Source organism: Oncorhynchus mykiss, chromosome 3, assembly GCF_057628025.1.
Source record: "Oncorhynchus mykiss isolate SJ-2025 chromosome 3, ASM5762802v1, whole genome shotgun sequence".
NCBI lineage: Eukaryota > Metazoa > Chordata > Actinopteri > Salmoniformes > Salmonidae > Oncorhynchus > Oncorhynchus mykiss.
In genome coordinates, this window is record NC_143024.1 from 16,936,296 (window position 1) to 16,957,859 (window position 21,564).

At 42.5% G+C, this 21,564-nt stretch overlaps 3 protein-coding genes and 1 long non-coding RNA gene across 6 annotated transcripts; 2 read left to right on the forward strand and 2 right to left on the reverse strand.

Annotated features, from left to right (window-relative positions):
* The first annotated feature begins 1,010 nt into the window (after positions 1 to 1,010).
* LOC149984412 (peptidylaminoacyl-L/D-isomerase-like) lies at positions 1,011 to 8,314 on the forward strand. Its single transcript, XM_090222500.1, has 3 exons — positions 1,011 to 1,178; positions 6,001 to 7,215; positions 7,387 to 8,314. The coding sequence occupies exons 1-3, from the start codon at positions 1,112 to 1,114 to the stop codon at positions 7,785 to 7,787; spliced, it is 1,683 nt and encodes a 560-aa protein (XP_090078626.1). The 5' UTR covers positions 1,011 to 1,111; the 3' UTR covers positions 7,788 to 8,314.
* Positions 8,315 to 8,778: 464 nt separating this feature from the next.
* LOC110533792 (sialic acid-binding Ig-like lectin 15) lies at positions 8,779 to 10,478 on the reverse strand. Its single transcript, XM_036964023.2, has 3 exons — positions 10,295 to 10,478; positions 9,485 to 9,880; positions 8,779 to 9,293 (listed from the first exon to the last, which is right to left on the reverse strand). The coding sequence occupies exons 1-3, from the start codon at positions 10,347 to 10,349 to the stop codon at positions 8,872 to 8,874; spliced, it is 873 nt and encodes a 290-aa protein (XP_036819918.1). The 5' UTR covers positions 10,350 to 10,478; the 3' UTR covers positions 8,779 to 8,871.
* Positions 10,479 to 15,021: 4,543 nt separating this feature from the next.
* On the forward strand, positions 15,022 to 19,447 carry LOC110535554 (sialic acid-binding Ig-like lectin 15). 3 transcript variants are annotated; one of them, XM_036966764.2, is made up of 8 exons: positions 15,022 to 15,176; positions 15,742 to 16,137; positions 16,241 to 16,594; positions 16,688 to 16,756; positions 17,316 to 17,360; positions 17,450 to 17,548; positions 17,656 to 17,694; positions 17,858 to 19,447. In XM_036966764.2, exons 1-8 carry the CDS (start codon positions 15,134 to 15,136, stop codon positions 17,887 to 17,889), a joined length of 1,077 nt encoding a protein of 358 aa, XP_036822659.1. In that variant the 5' UTR covers positions 15,022 to 15,133; the 3' UTR covers positions 17,890 to 19,447. The 3 variants fall into 3 exon arrangements, with proteins under 3 accessions (XP_036822659.1, XP_090078652.1, XP_090078662.1); XM_090222536.1 differs by having other exon boundaries at positions 15,047 to 15,176; positions 15,742 to 15,917; XM_090222526.1 differs by lacking the exon at positions 17,316 to 17,360.
* On the reverse strand, positions 18,206 to 21,533 carry LOC149984413 (uncharacterized). Its single transcript, XR_016492295.1, has 2 exons — positions 20,200 to 21,533; positions 18,206 to 19,662 (listed from the first exon to the last, which is right to left on the reverse strand). It is a non-coding gene; the product is annotated as an uncharacterized LOC149984413 (long non-coding RNA).
* Positions 21,534 to 21,564: the final 31 nt, after the last annotated feature.

Consider the following 21,564-nt stretch of genomic DNA (forward strand, 5'->3'; position numbering starts at 1 on the left):
TTGGTTAAAAACTCAACTCGTCGTGTTTGGAGGACAAAGATTTCTGAGTTGCATCCAAAGAACACCATACCTACTGTGAAGCATGGGGGTGGAGACATCATGCTTTGGGGCTGTTTTTCTGCAAAGGGACCAGGACGACTGATCCGTGTAAAGGAAAGAATGAATGGGGCCATGTATCCATCAGCAAGGGCATTGAAGATGAAACGTGGCTGGGTCTTTCAGCATGACAATGATCCCAAACACACCGCCGGGCAACGAAGGAGTGGCTTCGTAAGAAGAATTTCAAGGTCCTGGAGTGGCCTAGCCAGTCTCCAGATCTCAACCCCATAGAAAATCTTTGGAGGGAGTTGAAAGGCTGTGTTGCCCAGCAACAGCCCCCAAAAAACACTGATATAGAGGAGATCTGCATGGAGGAATGGGCCAAAATACCAGCAACAGTGTGTGAAAACCTTGTGAAGACTTACAGAAAACGTTTGACCTCTGTCATTGCCAACAAATAACTTTTGTTATTGACCAAATACTTATTTTCCACCATAATTTGCAAATAAATTCATAAAAAATCCTACAATGTGATTTTCTGGATTTTTTTTTCTCATTTTGTCTGTCATAGTTGAAGTGTACCTATGATGAAAATTACAGGCCTCATCTTTTTAAGTGGGAAAACTTGCACAATTGGTGGCTGACTAAATACTTTTTTGCCCCACTGTATGTTGAACCTAGCCTTATTCATCAACTTTGGCTACACACCTTTCTCAAATGACAGGACCTGTCAGAGATGCAAATGACTTCATGTCCTCAAAGACCTGCCATGGCAACAACAGGAGTTGGCCTGTAGGCCTCCTGTTTCCAATGTTTTCTTTGCCAAAGCATATGGTCAAATTTGGGCTAAGGGAAATTGGTTGATATGTAAACAACCCACAGTGTGCCTAACCAAAGCTGCTACCTAAACAACCACAACCAACGGCCACATAAATATTAGATGACAGGACTGTTTTGCTATGTTTCTGAAATTGTAACAAGTTAAACTAATATTTGCCTTCACAGCCCAGTTACCTGCAAACCTCGACGACCCATCTGACACCACCCCTGCTCCCTTCTGGCTTTAGCGGCCATGGCCCTCGTCACAACCATGGGAGTGGTGCCAGTCATTCTCCTGGTCCTGGCAGCCTTTGACTCAGGTGAACCAATCCCATACAGTATCTCTACATGACTGTGACCTGTTTTAGGACTTTTTACAAAGTTACTCTGTCATTAGAGATGCTGTAAATGCTGAAGAAAATACAAACTGGGTTCATCTCAATAAATACATCTCATCATCTCCTTTGAAAAACTGACTGAACAGGGTGGAAGCAAATTCATCCACCATATAGCTTTCAGCTATCCTGTCAATATACAGTACCAGTCCAAAGTTTAGACATACAGTGCCTTGCGAAAGTATTCGGCCCCCTTGAACTTTGCGACCTTTTGCCACATTTCAGGCTTCAAACATAAAGATATAAAACTGTATTTTTAGGTGAAGAATCAACAACAAGTGGGACACAATCATGAAGTGGAACGACATTTATTGGATATTTCAAACTTTTTTAACAAATCAAAAACTGAAAAATTGGGCGTGCAAAATTATTCAGCCCCCTTAAGTTAATAATTTGTAGCGCCACCTTTTGCTGCGATTACAGCTGTAAGTCGCTTGGGGTATGTGTCTATCAGTTTTGCACATCGAGAGACTGAAATTTTTTCCCATTCCTCCTTGCAAAACAGCTCGATCTCAGTGAGGTTGGATGGAGAGCATTTGTGAACAGCAGTTTTCAGTTCTTTCCACAAATTCTCGATTGGATTCAGGTCTGGACTTTGACTTGGCCATTCTAACACCTGGATATGTTTATTTTTGAACCATTCCATTGTAGATTTTGCTTTATGTTTTGGATCATTGTCTTGTTGGAAGACAAATCTCCGTCCCAGTCTCAGGTCTTTTGCAGACTCCATCAGGTTTTCTTCCAGAATGGTCCTGTATTTGGCTCCATCCATCTACCCATCAATTTTAACCATCTTCCCTGTCCCTGCTGAAGAAAAGCAGGCCCAAACCATGATGCTGCCACCACCATGTTTGACAGTGGGGATGGTGTGTTCAGCTGTGTTGCTTTTACGCCAAACATAACGTTTTGCATTGTTGCCAAAAAGTTCAATTTTGGTTTCATCTGACCAGAGCACCTTCTTCCACATGTTTGGTGTGTCTCCCAGGTTGCTTGTGGCAAACATTAAACAACACTTTTTATGGATATCTTTAAGAAATGGCTTTCTTCTTGCCACTCTTCCATAAAGGCCAGATTTGTGCAATATATGACTGATTGTTGTCCTATGGACAGAGTCTCCCACCTCAGCTGTAGATCTCTGCAGTTCATCCAGAGTGATCATGGGCCTCTTGGCTGCATCTCTGATCAGTCTTCTCCTTGTATGAGCTGAAAGTTTAGAGGGACGGCCAGGTCTTGGTAGATTTGCAGTGGTCTGATACTCCTTCCATTTCAATATTATCGCTTGCACAGTGCTCCTTGGGATGTTTAAAGCTTGGGAAATCTTTTTGTATCCAAATCCGGCTTTAAACTTCTTCACAACAGTATCTCGGACCTGCCTGGTGTGTTCCTTGTTCTTCATGATGCTCTCTGCGCTTTTAACGGACCTCTGAGACTATCACAGTGCAGGTGCATTTATACGGAGACTTGATTACACACAGGTGGATTGTATTTATCATCATTAGTCATTTAGGTCAACATTGGATCATTCAGAGATCCTCACTGAACTTCTGGAGAGAGTTTGCTGCACTGAAAGTAAAGGGGCTGAATAATTTTGCACGCCCAATTATTCAGTTTTTGATTTGTTAAAGTTTGAAATATCCAATAAATGTCGTTCCACTTCATGATTGTGTCCCACTTGTTGTTGATTCTTCACAAAAAAATACAGTTTTATATCTTTATGTTTGAAGCCTGAAATGTGGCAAAAGGTCGCAAAGTTCAAGGGGGCCGAATACTTTCTCAAGGCACTGTACCTACTCATTCAAGGGTTTTTCTTTATTTTTACTATTTTCTACATTGTAGAATAATAGTGAAGACATTACAACTATTAAATAACACATGGCATTGTGTAGTATCCAAAAATGTCTTAAACAAATCAAAATATATTTTATATTTGAGATTCTTTAAAGTAGCCACCCTTTGCATTGATGACAGCTTTGCACACTCTTGGCATTCTCTCAATCAGCTTCACTTGGAATGCTTTTCCCACACATGCTGAGCACTTGTTGGCTGCTTTTCCTTCACTCTACAGTCCAACTCATCCCAAACCATCTCAATTGGGTTGAGGTTGGGTGATTGTGGAGGCCAGGTCATCTGATGCAGCACTCCATCACTCTGCTTCTTGGTCAAATAGCCCTTACACAGCCTGGAGGTGTGTTGGGTCATTGTTCTGTTGAAAAACAAATGATAGTCCCTCTAAGAGCAAACCAGATGGGATGGTATATCGTTGCAGAATGCTGTGGTAGCCATGCTCGTTAAGTGTGCCTTGAATTCTAAATTAATCACTGACTGTGTCAGCAGCAAAGCACCCCCACACCATCACACCTCCTCCTCAATGCTTCACGGTGGGAAATACACATGCAGAGATCATCTGTTCACCTACTCTGCATCTCACAAAGACACGGCGGTTGGAACCAAAAATCTCACATTTGGACTCATCAGACCAAAGGACCCTGGGACTAAACACCTCCCTATGCAACTGGATCCTGGACATCCTGATGGGCCGCCCCCAGATGGTAAGGGTAAGCAACAACACGTCTGCCACACTGATCCTCAACACTGGAGCCCCTCAGGGGTGCGCGCTTAGTCCCCTCCTGTAGTCCCTGTTCACCCACAACTGCATGGCCAAACACGACTCCAACACCATTACTTTTGCTGATGACACAACAGTGGTAGGCCTGATTACCAACAGAATGAGACAGCCTATAGGGAGGAGGTCAGAGACGTGGCAGTGTTGTGCCAGGACAACAACCTCTCCCTCAATGTGAGCAAGACAAAGGAGCTGGTCGTGGACTACAGGAATAGGCGGGCCGAACAGGCCCCAATTAACATTGATGGGGCTGAAGTGGAGCGGGTCGAGAGTTAAGTTCCTTGGTGTCCACATCACCAACAAACTAACATGGTCCAAACACACCAAGACAGTTGTGAAGAGGGCACAACAACACCCCTCAGGGTGTTTTCCCCCTCAGGAGACTGAAAATATTTGCCATGGGTCCCCAGATCCTCAAAACGTTCTACAGCTGCACCATCGAGAGCATCCTGACCAGTTGCATCACCGCCTGGTATGGCAACTGCTCGGCATTTGACCATAAGGCGCTACAGAGGGTATTGCGTACGGCCCAGTACATCACTGGGGCCAAGCTTCCTTCCATCCAGGACATATATACTAGGCGGTGTCAGAGGAAAGCCCCCAAAAATGTCAGACTCCAGTCACCCAAGTCATAGACTGTTCGCACGGCAAGCGGTACCGGAGCGCCAAGTCTAGGACCAAAAGGCTCCTTAACAGCGTCTACCCCTCAAGCCATAAGACTGCTGAACAATTAATGAAATGGCCGCCCGGACTATTTACATTGACCCTCCCCTTGGTACCGGTACCCCCTGTAAATAGCCTCATTATTGTTATTTCTTTGTTATTTTTTACTTTAGGTTATTTGGTTTTTATCTTCTTAACTATTTCTTGAACTGCATTGTTGGTTAAGGGCTTGTAAGTAAGTATTTCACAGTTCCTGTTGTATTCGGTACATATGACAAAATATAGTTTATTTTCCACCGGTCTAATGTCCATTGTTCATGTTCTTGCCCCAAGCAAGTCTCTTCTTATTTTTGGTGTCCTTTAGTAGTGGTTTCTTTGCAGCAATTCGATCGTGAAGGCCTCCAGTCTCCTCTGAACAGTTGATGTTGAGATGTGTCTGTTACTCAAACTCTGTGAAGCTTATTTGGGCTGCAATTTCTGAGGCTGGTAAACTCTAATAAACTTATCCTCTGGAGCAGAGGTAACTCTGGGTCTTACTTTCCTGTGCCGGTCCTCACGAGAGCCAGTTTCATCATAGCGGTTGATGGTTTTTGCGACTGCACTTGAAGAAACTATCAAAGTTATTGACATTTTCCATATTGACTGACCTTCATGTCTTAAAGTAATGATGGACTGTCGTTTCTCTTTGCTTATTTGAGCTGTTCTTGCCATAATATGGACTTGGTATTTTACCAAATAGGGCTATCGTCAGTATACCCACCCCTACCTTGTCACAACACAACTGATTGGCTAAAACGCATTAAGAAGGAAAGAAATTCCATGAAGCACACCTGTTAATTGAAATGCATTCCAGGTGACTGCCTCATGAAGCTGGTTGAGAGAATGCCAAGAGTGTGCAAAGCTGTCATCAAGGCAAATGGTGGCTACTTTGAAGAATCTCAAATAATATGAAATATATTTTGATTTTAACATTTTTTTTGGTTATTACATTATTCCATATGTGTTATTTCATAGTTTTGATGTCTTCACTATTAGAAAATAAACCCTTGAATGAGTACAGTAGGTGTGTCCAAACTTTGACTGGTGCTGTAGCTTTCACCTATCCTGTCCTTTCAGATTACTGGAGATGAAGGAAAGGAGAATAGGAAAGGAAGCCACTTTACACTATTGAGATGAGCCTGTTGTGTTGAATGAAAGGAAAACAGGCTGATCAGGCCTGTAGTATGTCCCCCTCTGCTGGTCTGACACTAGTAGTATTGGAGCGTTCTAAACCTCTATCATCAGCAGCACACAGTCACCTAAAATACAATTTCCTTTATTAGTTAACCAATATGGAACACAGACTCTTAAGTCTGTCGACATGTTTGGGTATTTTTGTTGATGAAATAATCTTATCCTGGAGCAGAATAGTTTTGTTTGCATATGAAAATGGATGTTTTAGCAGTTTCTACCCCTCTTTAGTGTCCACAGCACACTCTTTTCCTAATAGCTTTGGCAAAGAGTTCATCACTGCATTCCCGGAGAACATCGCCTTTTACCATCCCACTCAGCCTTACAACAGAATTGTAATCACAGCACTACACAGTGACACCACGGTAATTGTGAAAATGAGGGAACTGGGTTCCACAGATACCAGGAACCTGAATGCAGCACAGGAAGTTGTGATTCAGACAAATTGGATAATTGCAGAACTCAAGAGGTCAAAGTTCTCTAACAACACAATCCATGTGACCAGCAACAAAGACATCAGTGTCCTTGCCATCAGCCAAAGAGGTGAAAGCATCCAGGCCACGGTAGTACCACCGGTGGAGAGCTTGGGTACAGAGTACCATGTCCCTCCTATACCTGAAATGAAGCATCCTCAGCCTCAAATAGACCCAGGGAACCATTTGTTTAGGCTCATCATCATAAACAATAAAGAAACTAACGAGGTCACCATCTCAGGGCCAGCAGGTGAGAACGAGACTGTCTCACTCCAGCCGTTCCAACTGGTTCAACTCGGGCTCAATAGATCGCTGCCAGAGCCACACGTGTTGGCCGACCACCCCGTGGCGGTTCTGTACAGCCACCCATGTGCTGCCACAACTAACTGCACCTGTAGTTTTCTGTTCAGCCCTCTGTACCCCGTCACAGCTTGGGGGTCAGAATACCTCGTGCACCCCTCTTTGGAGAATGGAGCTTTGAATGAAACTACCTTCCTGCTGACGACCAACCAAAGTGTGAGTTTACTCAGCGAACCCCCCACAGAGCCCCTCCAACTGCAGTCTTCCCATGAGCTGCCCTTCTATCCCTTCCTCCCTGGTGGCTCCTCCCTGGTCAAGACCTCCAGTCTTGTCTCCCTGACCCTCCACAGGCCAGGCCTACTCCTCAGCCTCATCCCAACGCATAGCTTTTCCACCTGCTACCTCCTCCACTCCCTCAACGCCATGAGGAACCAGGCCTTGTTAGTAGCCCCCACAGCCCAGACAGAGGGGGTGCATCAGGAGAACACAGCCCTGGATGTCACATGGACTCCCATGATGGGGACCGAGTACTCCTGGGCACTCATTGACTTTGGAACAGAATACAGGAGGCATGTCATCTGGCATAGTTCCTCCAAAATGGCTGCTTACTACTTGGGAGAGACAAACGGCATGGTTTTTGGGAATCCGGCTGCCAGCATCAGCACAGATCCAGGTATGGTGTTGTAGAGGTTTCATAGTGTTGTATTGCTGTGAATTATGCATATTATGCATATCATTCATGTCTGTTGTATGCCAGTTTTTTATAGGAATATATTGATTGCTCTCTCGTGTGTGTGTGTGTGTGTGTGTGTGTGTGTGTGTGCATGCTCGCTCGTATGCACAGATTCTAAGGGCTGTTTGCTGAGGCCAGAGGTTGTGACACTTGGGGATGAGCAGGGTGGCTGGCCCGAGTCTCTGAAGTACTGCCAAGATCAGGGCTACAGTCTGGTCAGCCTGAACACAGAAGAGTTTCTACTTCAAGTGACCAATAAACTGAGGGAGACGCAGGGTCAGGTGTGGATAGGCCTCCGTCGGAGCTCACTGACAGGGCAGTGGTACTGGCTGAGCAAGGCTGCTGTGTCCTTCAGTCACTGGGCCCAGGGCGAGCCAGGGACCCCCATACAGGGCCAGTGTGCCATGATGACACTGGACCCCCAGGGAAACTATACCTGGAGCGACCAGAGCTGCTGTGAAGCTCTCCCAGCCGTCTGCTACAGAGAGCCACTACACTTCCCCCTTCAGTAGAGCTCTATACATGACCATGTCCCTTTCTGTAGTACCCTTCATACATTATACTCACTAGATTCAAGCCCCTTTGTGAAGGGCATTTCATAAGATATATTCTCTAAACAGCTGTACTGTATGTCTCAATCCAGAATGATTGACTGTCTGGTGTTTCTTTTCCATATTTGGAGTTGAGGCATATCTGGATAAAGTCATTCTGATGACTCTGATCTAGGACTTCTTGACAAATAAGACTGTTTTTACTTGTTATTCATATTACAGGTCCAAACCTGATTGTATCAAATCAATGAAATATTATCTACTGTAGTCTTGTGTAAAGTCTTTGATAAGGTGTAACATATGAATTGAAATACTGAGGAGTTAACTAGATAAATGTTTTCCTTTTGCAAATGCTATAGACTGGTTGGTTGTTTAGCTGCAAAACCGACACTTGCGCAATTATGGGGCGAAACACCTGGTTGGCTTAGACTATTGACGACATGTAAACTATATTTAATCTCAATGTTTGTATAAAAATGAATACATTTGCACAATGAGCACTTGTCTCTCAAATACATTGTTACAGTTATTAGTTAGATAGCTAATTTTAGCCATATTAGCATAGTTGTGAAATCAGTCAAAATGACTCAACAAGACAAGGTATCAAGAACAAGATAAAAACCTGCTGAAACGAGACACCTGGAGCACTATTCCCCACATGGCTGCGTCTCGTTATATTACCTTTAAATGACATTAAATGTGGCATATTTGTAAAACAAGCTATGCTTGTGCTGTATTCTTTAAACCACCACAATAAATATACCATCCTCTCCTTTAAATGGACAGAGGTTTTGTGTGTAGCCCCCATTTTGAGGCTTGACAAATAGTTAGATCATCACAACATTTCAACCAATGAGTTAGATTCATAAACAATAAACGAATGATTTACACTCTATTCATTACATATAAACCCTTGGTAGGGAATGAGGTGGGATTGAATTATATGCAAATAGGTCCATAATGTATTATTTATTGAAGACAAATGGAAAAATGTATGAGAAGTTAAAACATTTGGATTAGTGTGTATGCGTATGCAAACAGTGTATCATTTGAACCAGCATCTGAGCCATGCTGGGCCTCCTCCCTGCGGCAGCCAGACTACCATCCCCAGCAGCAGGAGCACCTTGAACCCCAGGGAGAGGGAGAGCAGGAGCAGCAGCGGAGGGGCCTCCCCAGAGACCTGCACCTGCCTGGGGGGCAGCATGTACAGGGTGGCCTGGTCCTTCCCCAGGGGGTTGGAGGCACTACATGTGTACTGCTGCCCAGGGAGGACATCCCGGAGCTGACTGGTGGTGTGATGTTGCTCGAGGGACTCCTGGGAGAGGGGAGAGATGTCGGAGCCTTCCATGAGCTGGTCAGGCCCCAGCCACTGGATGTCAGGTAGGGGAGAGCCCTGGACACGACACTGAGCCCTGTAGCCAGCTTCCTCACTGCCCTCCACTGACAGGCCCAGGATTCGTGGGGCAGCTAACCATGAAAGGCAAACACAGACACCCCAAATCATTACAATCATGTCCATGAAATACGCATAAATCCATCTACAATTAGACAAAGAGACAAACCCATACAGAGTTGACATTAGATCGCTTTCAAGGTCTAAAACAAACTGTGTAGTACTACATTCTACAGTGTACTCATCATATACAGAATCCCCCTACCCTCCACTCTAAGCCGTGTGCCCATCTTATCCTCGTAGCTGGCATGTGCGTGTCCGGGGACCTCCACACGGCAGTAGTAGCGTCCGTTGTCCTGCAGGGCGGCGCTGTTGATGCGCAAGGAGAGGTCGTGCTCTCGGGGATTCCCTTCCAGGCGATAACGCTGGTCCTGCTGAGGGCCTGGCTGGCAGGTCCTGGCCCCAGTGGGAGAGGAGCAGTGGTAGAGCACCGTAGAGCCCTGGCCGTGGCCCATCCGCCACACCACCTGCAGGGAGGAGTGCAGCGTGTGGTGAGGGTGGGTGAAGGAGCAAGGCAGCACCACTGGGTAGCCCTCCATGGCACGCACCTCCGCCTGAACCTTCATAGACCAGCCGTCATCGTTCGAAGCATCGCCCAGGGCTGGATGTGTCATAATATATGCTATTAATGCTCAGGACAGATGGAGAACTGGAGCTGATATATGATACTTTAAATTGCACAGTGATACAAACTTTATCACTGCAATTTAAAGTATGTTTAATCAAACTTCAACTATGGTATATGAACACATTTTGAAAACAGGAATCGTTCCGTAATCCTGTAAGCAAAATGTCAATCTGGTAGTGGTGTCCAAATCAGTCATGCTTTGAAAATGAGGAAGGATTAAGACTTTAGAAAAAGTTCACTTTGATCTAACTTTGCTTTCTGTTTTCCATTTGCTTCTGAAAAAAGCAGTGCAAAATGATATCTCTGAATAGTGTGACCCCACAGTTTGTCTGACAAATATTTGATCCACATATGGTGTAGTCGTGAGTCCATCTGTAGCTTACTTACCTTCCATGAAACACAATAGGAGATTCACCATTCTGCAGAGTGACCGGGTGTCCATGCTGAGACTGCTGTGTTAAGGATAGAGTATGCAGGGAGGATTCTATGTTTGTCTCCTCACCTGACTCACTGTTTCTCAGACACTGTCCCGTGTCTGCCAGTCATTCCAGTACAGATCATATGAGATTCTAAAGCGTATTTCCCTCATCTAACACACTGTCCTACACACAAAGTATTCACAACACTTGACTTTTTCACAATTTTGTTGTGTTACAAAGTGGGATTGAAATGGATTTAATTGTTGGTCAACGATCGACACAAAATATTTGTCATAACGTTGGCTTGGGGGTAGGTTTATGACAGTCATAAATACCTCTCCCCCCCTCCCCCTTTTCCTCTCTCTACCCTGCTGATGTTACATTTGCAAACACCTTGGTTAACATAGAGGGAACATCAGAAGTTGGAAGGAAATGAACTATATTCTGGTAATCCGACCAATTGAACATATGCAGTGGTATTTTAATGAATATGATGTCAGTTCTGTTGTCATCTGAGACATTCTCATCAATGATAAGATGACATAAACTCTACCGTGGAAAGTCTACACATCAGAGTTATCGGATTCACATGGAAATTTGTTCATGTTCAATTTAAATGTTTGAATATGAAATTATTCGTGATGGGATGAAATGTGATTGTAGCTTCTAAAATGTGAGATTTGGGTTTTCATAAGGTAAGGTTTTCATAAGGCTCAATCAGTGGCCCGCCCCTGTGAAGGGACATGGGCTATAAAACTTTTCAAACACGCCCTCCTCTCCCTTCCCATATAAAACCTTGATGAAAATGTAACCTCCTGTTCCGAGGATGACGATCCGATGTCAGAATTGTTCAGATAATAACTACAGAACGAAGCCAACTTGGTTGAGAATGGTATGAACTTTGAACTCTTATTCACTACAGAAGTGAAATTGCCATGTAAATGATTAGCAACAGCCGCTGCAAACAAGGAAGGAACAGACAGAGTATCCCGTCTACCACACAACGACATTATTACAGCCTTTTTTCTTTTCTTTATTTAACTAGGCATGTCAATTAAGAACAAATTCTTATTTTCAATGACGGCCTAGGAACAGTGCCTGCCTGTTCAGGGGCAGAACAACCTTGTCAGCTCGGGGGTTTGAACTTGCAACATTCCGGTTACTAGTCCAACGCTCTAACCACTAGGCTACCCTGCCGCCTTCCATCTACCACCAACCTACCGAAGCTCAGCTCAGAGTAAATATTTATTGCATTTTCCTTTTCCAAATGGGTGGTAATTTAGAATGCATAAGATACTGTATTTACGATAGCACAGCTTCTCCCTGTGTCCCTCAGTCTTCCCGCTCTTTCACTCAAACCCAGCCCCTTTTCTTTTGTGTAACCAGCTGTCATATCTGTTCCGCCCGCTAGGGACGTTTTCCTTTATGATGTAATTTGTAATCAAGTTATGATTAATTATGTGTATATGTAATTCTGTGTGATTAGTTAGGTATTTAGGAAATAAATAATTAAACCCAATTTTGTATTGCTGATTCAACTTGTTAGCCAGGGTTCGTGCAGATAACCAAGAATTTACAACTTTCAGATGAGACTGAATTAAGGTGACGCTTAATATTGAATGCTATTGATGTAAAATATTACTAGGTCTTTAACAGTTTATTCGGAAGATAACAGCTCTATAAATATTATTTTGTGGTGCTCCGACTCTCTAGTTAATTACATTTACATGATTAGCTCAATCAGGTAATATTAATTACGGAGAAATTATTTCATAGAATAGCATGTCATATCACTTAATCCGACATAGCCAAAGACACGACATACTCTGTCAAAGTGGAAGAATAATGTATGAAAAAAAATGTATTCATAAAAATAAATAAACACTAATATATCTTGATTTGATAAGTATTCAAGCCTCTGAGTTAATACATGTTAGAATCACCTTTGGAAGCTATTACAGCTGTGAGTTTTTCTGGGTTTGAGTCTTTCTAAGAGCTTTGCACCCCAGGATTGAACAATATGTGCACATTTTTGTATTTTTTAAAAAATCTTTAAGTTCTGTCAAGTTGGTTGTTGATCATTGCTAGACAGCCATTTTCAAGTCGCCATACATTTTCAAGCCGATTTCAGTCCAAACTTTAACTAGGCCACTCAGGAACATTCAATGTCGTCTTGGTAAGCAACTCCAGTGTATATTTAGTCTTGTTTGAGTTTATTGTCCTGCTGAAAGGTGAATTTGTCTCCCAGTGTCTGGTGGAAAGGAGTTTAGAAATGATTTTGCCTGTGTTTAACTCTCTTCGTTTTTTTTTTTATCATAAAAACTTCCTTGTCCTCATAACATGATGCAGCCACCACCATGATTGAAAATATGAGGAGTGGTACTCCGTAATGTGTTCTGTTGTATTTTCCCCAAACATAAAATACTTTGTATTCAGGACAAAGTAAATTTCTTTGGCACATTTTTTTGCTGTTTTACTTTAGTGCCTTACTGCAAACAGGATGCATGTTTTTGAAATAGTTTTACTGTGTACAGGCTTCCTTTTCACTCTGTCAATTAGGTTAGTATTGAGGAGTAACTACAATGTTGTTGATCCATCCTCAGTTTTCTCCTATCAAATAGTTTTCTCCTATTTTATTATTATCTATTTGTTTACCTTTATTTAACTAGGCAAGTTCGTTAAGAACAAATTCTTATTTACAATGACGGCCTACACCGGCCAAACCTGGACGATGCTGGGACAATTCTGTGCCGCCCTATGAGACTCCCAATTATGGGCCACTTTAATAATGGAACACTAGTCACTTTAATAATGTATACATACTGCTTTACTAATTTCACATGTATATACTGTATTCTATTCTACTCTATTTTAGTCTTTGCCACTCTGACATTGCTCGTCTTAATATATCTTATCTATATATTTCTTAATTCCATTATTTTACTTTTAGATTTGTAGTTGTAAATGAGAACTTGTTCTCAACTGGTCTACCTGGTGAAATAAAAATAAAACAGTTTGTGTGTATTGTTGTGAATTCTTAGATACTACTGCACTGTTGAAGCACAAGCATTTCGCTACACCAACAATAACATTGGCTAAATATGTGCATGTGACCAATACAATTTTATTTTATTTGATGTAAACTCTGTTTTAAAATTGGCCTCATGGTGAAATCCATGAGCGGTTTCCTTCCTCTCTGGCGACTGAGTTAGGAACGACGTCTGTATCTTTGTAGTGACTGGGTGTATTGGTACACCATCCAAAATGTAATTAATAACTTCACCATGCTTTTTATTTATACCCATCTACCAATAGGTGCCCTTCTTTGCAAGGCATTGGAAAACCTCCCTGGTCATTGTGGTTGGATCTATGTTTGAAATTCACTGCTCAACTGAGTGACCTTACAGAGTATGTGTGGGGTACAGAGATCAGGTAGTCATTCAGAAATCACATTTTTACTCCTGAATTGATTTAGGCTTGTCATAACAAAGGGATTGAACACTTATTGACTCAAGATATTTCAGCTTTTCATTTAAAAAAATACTGAACAAAAATATAAATGCAACATGCAACTATTTCAAAGATTTGACAGAATTACAGTTCATAAAAGGAATTGGTCAATTGAAATAAATTCATTAAGCCCTAATGTATGGATTTCACATGACTGGGAATACAGATACTGTATGCATCTGTTGGTCACAGATACCTTAAATAAAAAGTAGGGGCGTGGATCAGAAAACCAGTCAGTATCTGGCGTGACCACCATTTGCCTCATGCAGCACGACACATCTCCTTCACGTAGAGTTGTTCAGGTGGTTGATTGTGGCCTGTGGAATGATGTCCCACTCCTCTTCCATGGCTGTGAGAAGTTACTGGATATTGGCGGGAACTGGACCATGCTGTCGTACACGTCGATCCAGAGCATCTCAAACATGGTCAATGGATGACATGTCAGGTGAGTATGGAAGAACTGGGAAATGTTCAGCTTCCAGGAATTGTGTACAGATCCTTGCAACATGGGGCAGTGCATTATCATGCTGGAACATGAGGTGATGGCAGATTATGAATGGCACAACAATGAGCCTCAGGATCTCATCACGGTATCTCTGTGCATTCAAATTGTCATCAATAAAATACAATTGTATTCTCCGTCCATAGCTTATGCCTGCCCATACCATAACCCCTCCACCACCATGGGGCACTCTGTTCACTAACAGGGATGTAAACAAATGTGTGCGTATGGAACATTTCTGGGATCTTTGATTGCGTCTCATGAAACATGGGAACAACACATTATATATTGCGTTTTATATTGTTGTTCAGTGTAATTTGTTAAAATCTAAAAACAACACTTGGACATCATGGAGTATTGTGTATTCAATGTAATCCATTTTAAATTCAGGCTGTAACACAATGTGGAACAGGTGAAATGGTCTGAATATTGTCTGAAGGGGCTGTAGGACTGTTATATTGCTCAAATCTCACTAGACTAAACGGAGGTCCTCTATTGTTCCAGTCTTCATGCTTTCTATAATAGATACCAAGTAAAGAGGCTCAGGAAACACATCTTAAATTCACATAATAGGCCTAAAGAAATAATACACTTCCATTGTTAATGCACTTATGCTCAGCCAAGCCCTCACTTGTTTCACAGTAAGCACTAAACAGGAAATGGCTATTCTCATGTGGTACATTTCACAACTGTTTCCTGATTTGAGGCATTGTGTTGGTAGAACTTCCACTCCCTGACTTGACTTTCTTTCTCCTCAGTGCTAAAGGGATACGTATATATTTGATTACCTTTAGGATGGTGCAGGCTCAACTCTTCTCTCTCTTCTCTGTCATTACAGGTAGGCCAAACTCCAGTTTTAGCTATTTCTATTCAGATTCAGTTTTGGTGAAACATTCCTATTTAAGCTTTAGCATTCTTGAATAATTTGGGAATAAAGGAATTATCCCTATTTTTAGTGTTGTAATATTCATGAGTATGTGTTTATACAGTATCATAAGAGATGATTTGTTGATCCTTTTTTACATGTTTTTTAACTAGGCAAGTCAGTTAAGAACAAATTCTTATTTTCAATGACAGCCTAGGAACAGTGGGTTAACTGCCTGTTTAGGGGCAGAACGACAGATTTGTACCTTGTCAGCTCAGGGATATGAACTTGCGGTTACTAGTCCAACGCTCTAACCACTAGGCTACCCTGCCACCCCATCCTTTGGGTAGTGACGTGTGTGTTTAAATAAAGTACAATAGAGTACAATAGATAAAGTACTATAGATTGCCAGTTGAACCAACTAGAATACAAGTTTTAAAAAATACTTGAGACCATCAGAAAAAACAAACATGAAATATCCTTAATATGATTGATTTCTCTAATTTCTCTAATTGTGAACTAATATTCCTCCCACTAGGCACCTTCTCACAACCATGGTCCATGACAGTTCCCCCTGTAGTGAACAGCACCATAGGAGGAGATGTGGTCCTACCCTGCTCCTTCACCCACCCCAAGCAACAAGACTACTCCAAAGGCATCACAGTTCAGTGGATCACCAGACAATTCCATGATACGCCCTTCTTCCAATGCAAGGTGAAAAATGTTACTACGGGTGGAATGAATGAATGCTCAGTTCCAGAGTCATACCAACGCTTCTCAGTCAAAGGAGACCCTAAGCAGAGGGATCTCTCTCTCCTCATCAGAGATCTGGTGGTCACAGACAATGGAGTATACTTCTGCAGAGTAGAGCTGGACCCTTACTGGGGTGATGGGAAGTGGCAGACTGCCAGCGGCACACAGCTCAATATCATTGGTAAAGGTCTCACTACGTTGTCAGCAATAAGGGTCTGGTGGTCTAGGAATATGAAACTCTTTACCACAATGATACTTATGCAAGGTTTGTGCTTTGTCCCTAGCTAAGGCCCAGATTCTCAGCCTGTCTTGGGTAGAGGCGTCCCTCGGACCAGGCAACGGGAGCCTCAGGTGTGTAGTTGAGGGGAACCCCCCATCCACCATCACCTGGTTCTCCTCCTCTAAGGGCAACATAGACCCAGGTGTCAGCACCATAGGAACCCACCCATTTCAGTGGATCAGTTCAATCCCCTACTTCACCCAGGAAGTGTACACCTGCAGGGCAGAGAACAGCCTGGGGAGGGCAGAGAGACTGTTCCCCCCTGGACCCACTGCGCTGACCGTAGCCCTCTCTGTGTGTGGGGTCCTGCTTCTGCTGCTGCTCCTTGGCGTGGCTTTATTTTACCTGAGAAAAAGAGGTAGGTGATCTCTAAGAAAATAAATACTAGTTAAGTTATTATATTTTTGGCGTATTTACAGATTCATATACTATCTCTGGTCTTTTCCAAAAGGATACCTGAGATTCTGCAATTCAGAAAAGATTAAGCAGCAATCTGTGTTGTGCACAGATCCTGCTATAGGTAAGGGGTCTTACTCTTTTCTAGACAATCTGAGTCTTTGAATAGTATTTCTGATCAGTAATAATTTTTCCTCAGATGAAAGGGCAGAGTGTGAGTTGAAAGCCAGTTTAAGTGGTAGGCTATTCAGTACATTTTTGTCATTTAGCAGACGCTCTATCCAGAGCGACTTACAGGAGCAATTAGGGTTAAGTGCCTCGCTCAAGGGCACATCGGCAGATGTTTCACCTAGTTTGCTCAGGGATTCGAACTGGCCCAACACTCTTAACCCGCTGGACTACCTGCTGCCCTGTTATTCACTATCTCCACACATATGCTTCCCTATGTACCAGTCCATCAACTTCTCTTGTCTACGGCCCACTCATTGTCTGTGTTCTACACCCTCTTCTCCCGTATCCTTCAATCCCTGCCTGGTGTCCCAACTACACCTCTGTAGAAGTGGGCAAAAAGATCGGCTCCAGTGTAGAGTCTGAGCACAGCTCTTCATGTCCTCTCATTCAGTCATAAACTTTGTGCGTCACAGCAGTTTACATTTGTACATTTTACTTCCCTGTTTCTAAAGCTATGGTCAGTGAATCCTCTATCTACGCCAATGTCTCAGAAATGGGTGAGTGGACAAGACCATGAAGGATTTGCTGATGGTTCAGATCTGTAATGTGTCACACAGTTTCTTACTGTTGTTCTCTACACAAACAGAAAGCCCACAGTCATTGTATAAACATAATTCACCAGAAGATGGCGACATGGAGCTAAATCTGGTATACTCAGACGTTCAACTGAACACCACCACTCAATGTAAGTATTCAATTATTGCAATTTTGGGCCATGAATTCCATAGGTATACCACCAAGTACCAGAACCAGCTCAGATAAGCTTATGAAATTGCCCTCTTTTCTTTTAAGCACCCCAAAGAAGCTCTCGTGTCCCCATACCAGATGAAGGTGAATTATTTTTAGTGTTTTTCTTGAAGTGACACAAGAAAGTCTTAAGATTGTATAATACAGCTGAGACAGCACTGTCCTTAACATGACATAACATGACATAACGCCAACCCTTTTCATTGTCATTCCATTATTCTGATTATGCTGTCCATTGTCATTTCAGGTGTCCACTATGCTATTGTGAAGCTAGGGTGAACTGCCGAGGCACAGCAGAGAGAATGTAGCTCTGGAGGTCTGTCATAATGAAACTGACCTCCCTCATTCTGACAGACATTTTTCAAAAGTAATCAACGAGAGTTTAGCAGTCAATCTTATTGAAATTGTTCACAACATTGGGGCAACTTGGTAGATTCCGTTTTTATATTGTTATTCTTATGGAGGTGCAATTACATAATTGCCCTACAAGTGTTATTGTAACTGTAGTGTTATTGTAACTGTAGTGTTATTGTAACTGTAGTGTTATTGTAACTGTAGTTTTATTGTAACTGTAGTTTTATTGTAACTGTAGTGTTATTGTAACTGTAGTGTTATTGTAACTGTAGTGTTATTGTAACTGTAGTGTTATTGTAACTGTAGTGTTATTGTAACTGTAGTGTTATTGTAACTGTAGTTTTATTGTAACAACTGTAGTTTTATTGTAACTGTAGTGTTATTGTAACTGTAGTGTTATTGTAACTGTAGTTTTATTGTAACTGTAGTGTTATTGTAACTGTAGTGTTATTGTAACTGTAGTGTTATTGTAACTGTAGTGTTATTGTAACTGTAGTTTTATTGTAACTGTAGTGTTATTGTAACTGTAGTGTTATTGTAACTGTAGTTTTATTGTAACTGTAGTGTTATTGTAACTGTAGTTTTATTGTAACTGTAGTTTTATTGTAACTGTAGTGTTATTGTAACTGTAGTTTTATTGTAACTGTAGTGTTATTGTAACTGTAGTGTTATTGTAACTATAGTGTTATTGTAACTGTAGTGTTATTGTAATTGTCAAAAATGTTACTCAATAACTATTGTTATTGTTCCTGAGCGCCATTACATCATTATACTTCTGGGTTTCCTTTCAAAGAAGTGAAGCGTTCCTTTTAAACACACGTCACATGAACCCAAAGAAGAACTCCAGCGCGGTCATTCGCCTCAACCACCACAGAACCAGCTGATGCTATCTGGGCAAAACTTCAGTGTATCTCTGGTTGAGTGTGGTCATCCACCAGCTCTGCAAGGAACTCTGTCAGCGAACTACTGAAGGGTTTTCTCATATTTGTAAGGGGTGTGTACTAGCGGCAGAGAAGTCAGACGCAGGAGAGCAAGAACTGTGTTTCCAAACGGCGCAGTTAAAAAAAAATTAAACGACCGGAAAACAGAACAATCAAATAATGGGTACATAACCCGACTCACACCAGGACAGCCGTGCACAAGCACTTACAATACACAATCTGACAAGGACATGAGGGGGAACAGAGGGTTAAATACACAACATGTAATTGATGGGATTGGAACCAGGTGTGATGGAAAGGAAAATGAAAAGAGGATCATCGATGGCTAGAAGGTCGGTGACTTCGACCGCAGAACGCCGCCCGAACAAGGAGAGGGACCAACTTCAGCGGAAGTCGTGACAATATTGGTGTATAATAATCATAATAATACATAGTATTTATATAGCATTTTTCAAGGACGCAAAGTCGCTTGGGTCCATGTCCATGTTCTTACCATGTGGTACATCACTAAACGAAACTAAACGTCCCTGTAGAACCACGAAGCAGAAAGAGTGTGGTGCATTTGTACATGTAAATGTATTGGTTTCCTTTGGCTGCAGTGTTTCTGGTGTTCTCAAAGTGTCACGGGGGATCTAGTTCCTAGTTCTTAAGTTTGTACAGCTGATGCATAAGACTTTTTGGCTCGCCATGGTAATGTCCTTTTAGGGTGTGGTTTGGTTCCCATATCTGGCTTCACTTGCTTATATAGAGACTAGGCCTATGTAACAGTATAATTTTAGACCGTTCCCTCGCCCATACCCGGGCGCGAACTAGGGACCTTCTGCACACATCAACAGTCACCCTCGAAGCATCGTTACCCATCGCTCCACAAAAGCCACGGCCCTTGCAGAGCAAGGGGAACTACTACTTCAAGGTCTCAGAGCAAGTGACGTCACTGATTGAAACGCTATTTAGCGCCCACGCTAACTAAGCTAGCCGTTTCACATCTGTTACACTCACCCCCCTTTTGACCTTCCTCCTTTTTCCGCAGCAACCAGTAATCCGGGTCAACAGCATCAATGTAACAGTATAATTTTAGACCGTCCCCTCGCCCATACCCGGGCGCGAACTAGGGACCTTCTGCACACATCAACAGTCACCCTCGAAGCATCGTTACCCATCGCTCCACAAAAGCCACGGCCCTTGCAGAGCAAGGGGAACTACTACTTCAAGGTCTCAGAGCAAGTGACGTCACTGATTGAAACGCTATTTAGCGCCCACGCTAACTAAGCTAGCCGTTTCACATCTGTTACACCTACTGGTATGCACAGCCAGAGTGTGTGTGTGCGCGCGCCTTTATGTGGTAAGGTTTTCTAAGCACTCTTTCCCATTCTGCTCTGTAGCAGTCCCGGGAAGTGGTGACAGAGAAGAGCATCCTGCCCTCGTCTCCATGGTAACAGCTGTTTATGGATGGAGGTGACAGAAACAAAACCCTACTGCTGCAAAGCATCGAAATATGAAAAACTCCTTCCTGATGGGGTTCAGTCTTATTTCATCGCTATCCATTTTGTTATGTAGCTTGATTGACATGGGCCTAACATCTGTGCTTAGTTTGTTATTTTTTGTAAGTGTCTGTGGGTGAATATGAACAGTGGGTTAACTGCCTTGTTCAGTGGCAGAATGACATAATGATGATGTTTAAAGCATGTAGATGTAAATAATACACTACACTGAAACTATTTTAGCATGGCCTGGGGTAGTCCCATTAGTGCAGTCCCCTTGGGATAGGATGGTGGGCCTATAGTTTAACACCTGTTGACACCACATGGTTACCAATTCAATGCAAAAACCTACATTAGGTCTGACCTTAAAGTAATGTGAGCTTCTTGCTTGCTTGCAATGTGGGTGGAAAAATGCTTAAATTAACCTGGGACAAATACAATTCAGCTGTCGATATAGTACGGAGGTCGAATAGGTATGGGTCTATGGTGCCGGCTACATTGATATAGGGCCTAAAGTGTCTTTAACAATAGTAGGAATACGTTTGATGAACTTCAAACATATTCAGATTGATAGCTACATGCTTAATCATCTTCTACAGATCAACTTCAACCATCATGTGAACACTATTTAGGTGGAGACTGTAAATGCTTCATCATTTACATCCATAACACACGCGGTAATGCTGCCAGTAGCATGCGGCTAGAAATGAGTCCCAATCGTGCGTGAGTGATTTGCGGACTATACGTGTTTTGATGGCGCTTTCTCTTCCAGACAGTCATTTTATGTCCATGGGCGAGTTCGTTTTTCTTTACCCGGTGTCTTACACATTTTAGTCCATTCCATTGGTGCTTAAATAAATTCACCACTCGCCTGGGGCCATGCAAAACGAACTGGCCCGTTGAGTAAAAGCAACATTGTAACTGTTGAAGTTGAAAAATGCTACTGTTTCCTGGAAACCCCACCCCAACTGAATCTCACCCTCAATGAAGTAGGGTTTCCACGAGTTACCACAGCCGCAAAGTCTAACTTGGCTATCGTAAAAATTTTTATCGTAAAATAACCTGCAATTGTGCTTTTTGGTCTTATTTTACGGTTAGGCATAAGGTTAGGATTAGGTTTAAAATCACATTTTAAGAAGATTTGTAGAAACAGGCGGGGTTTATGACTTTGTGGCGGT

What these genes read in the sequence shown, in the direction of transcription:
- LOC149984412 (XM_090222500.1), top strand. Translation starts at nt 1,112, where the DNA reads ATGGCCCTCGTCACAACCATGGGAGTGGTGCCAGTCATTCTCCTGGTC. An exon ending in CCTGGCAGCCTTTGACTCAG is followed by an intron (nt 1,179 to 6,000) that starts GTGAACCAATCC and finishes ACCCCTCTTTAG; the next exon opens with TGTCCACAGCACACTCTTTT. An exon ending in CAGCATCAGCACAGATCCAG is followed by an intron (nt 7,216 to 7,386) that starts GTATGGTGTTGT and finishes TCGTATGCACAG; the next exon opens with ATTCTAAGGGCTGTTTGCTG.
- LOC110533792 (XM_036964023.2), bottom strand. Translation starts at nt 10,349, where the DNA reads ATGGACACCCGGTCACTCTGCAGAATGGTGAATCTCCTATTGTGTTTC. An exon ending in CCTATTGTGTTTCATGGAAG is followed by an intron (nt 9,881 to 10,294) that starts GTAAGTAAGCTA and finishes TGACACATCCAG; the next exon opens with CCCTGGGCGATGCTTCGAAC. An exon ending in CACACGGCTTAGAGTGGAGG is followed by an intron (nt 9,294 to 9,484) that starts GTAGGGGGATTC and finishes TTTCATGGTTAG; the next exon opens with CTGCCCCACGAATCCTGGGC.
- LOC110535554 (XM_036966764.2), top strand. Translation starts at nt 15,134, where the DNA reads ATGGTGCAGGCTCAACTCTTCTCTCTCTTCTCTGTCATTACAG. An exon ending in CACACAGCTCAATATCATTG is followed by an intron (nt 16,138 to 16,240) that starts GTAAAGGTCTCA and finishes CTTTGTCCCTAG; the next exon opens with CTAAGGCCCAGATTCTCAGC. An exon ending in CGCCAATGTCTCAGAAATGG is followed by an intron (nt 17,361 to 17,449) that starts GTGAGTGGACAA and finishes CTACACAAACAG; the next exon opens with AAAGCCCACAGTCATTGTAT.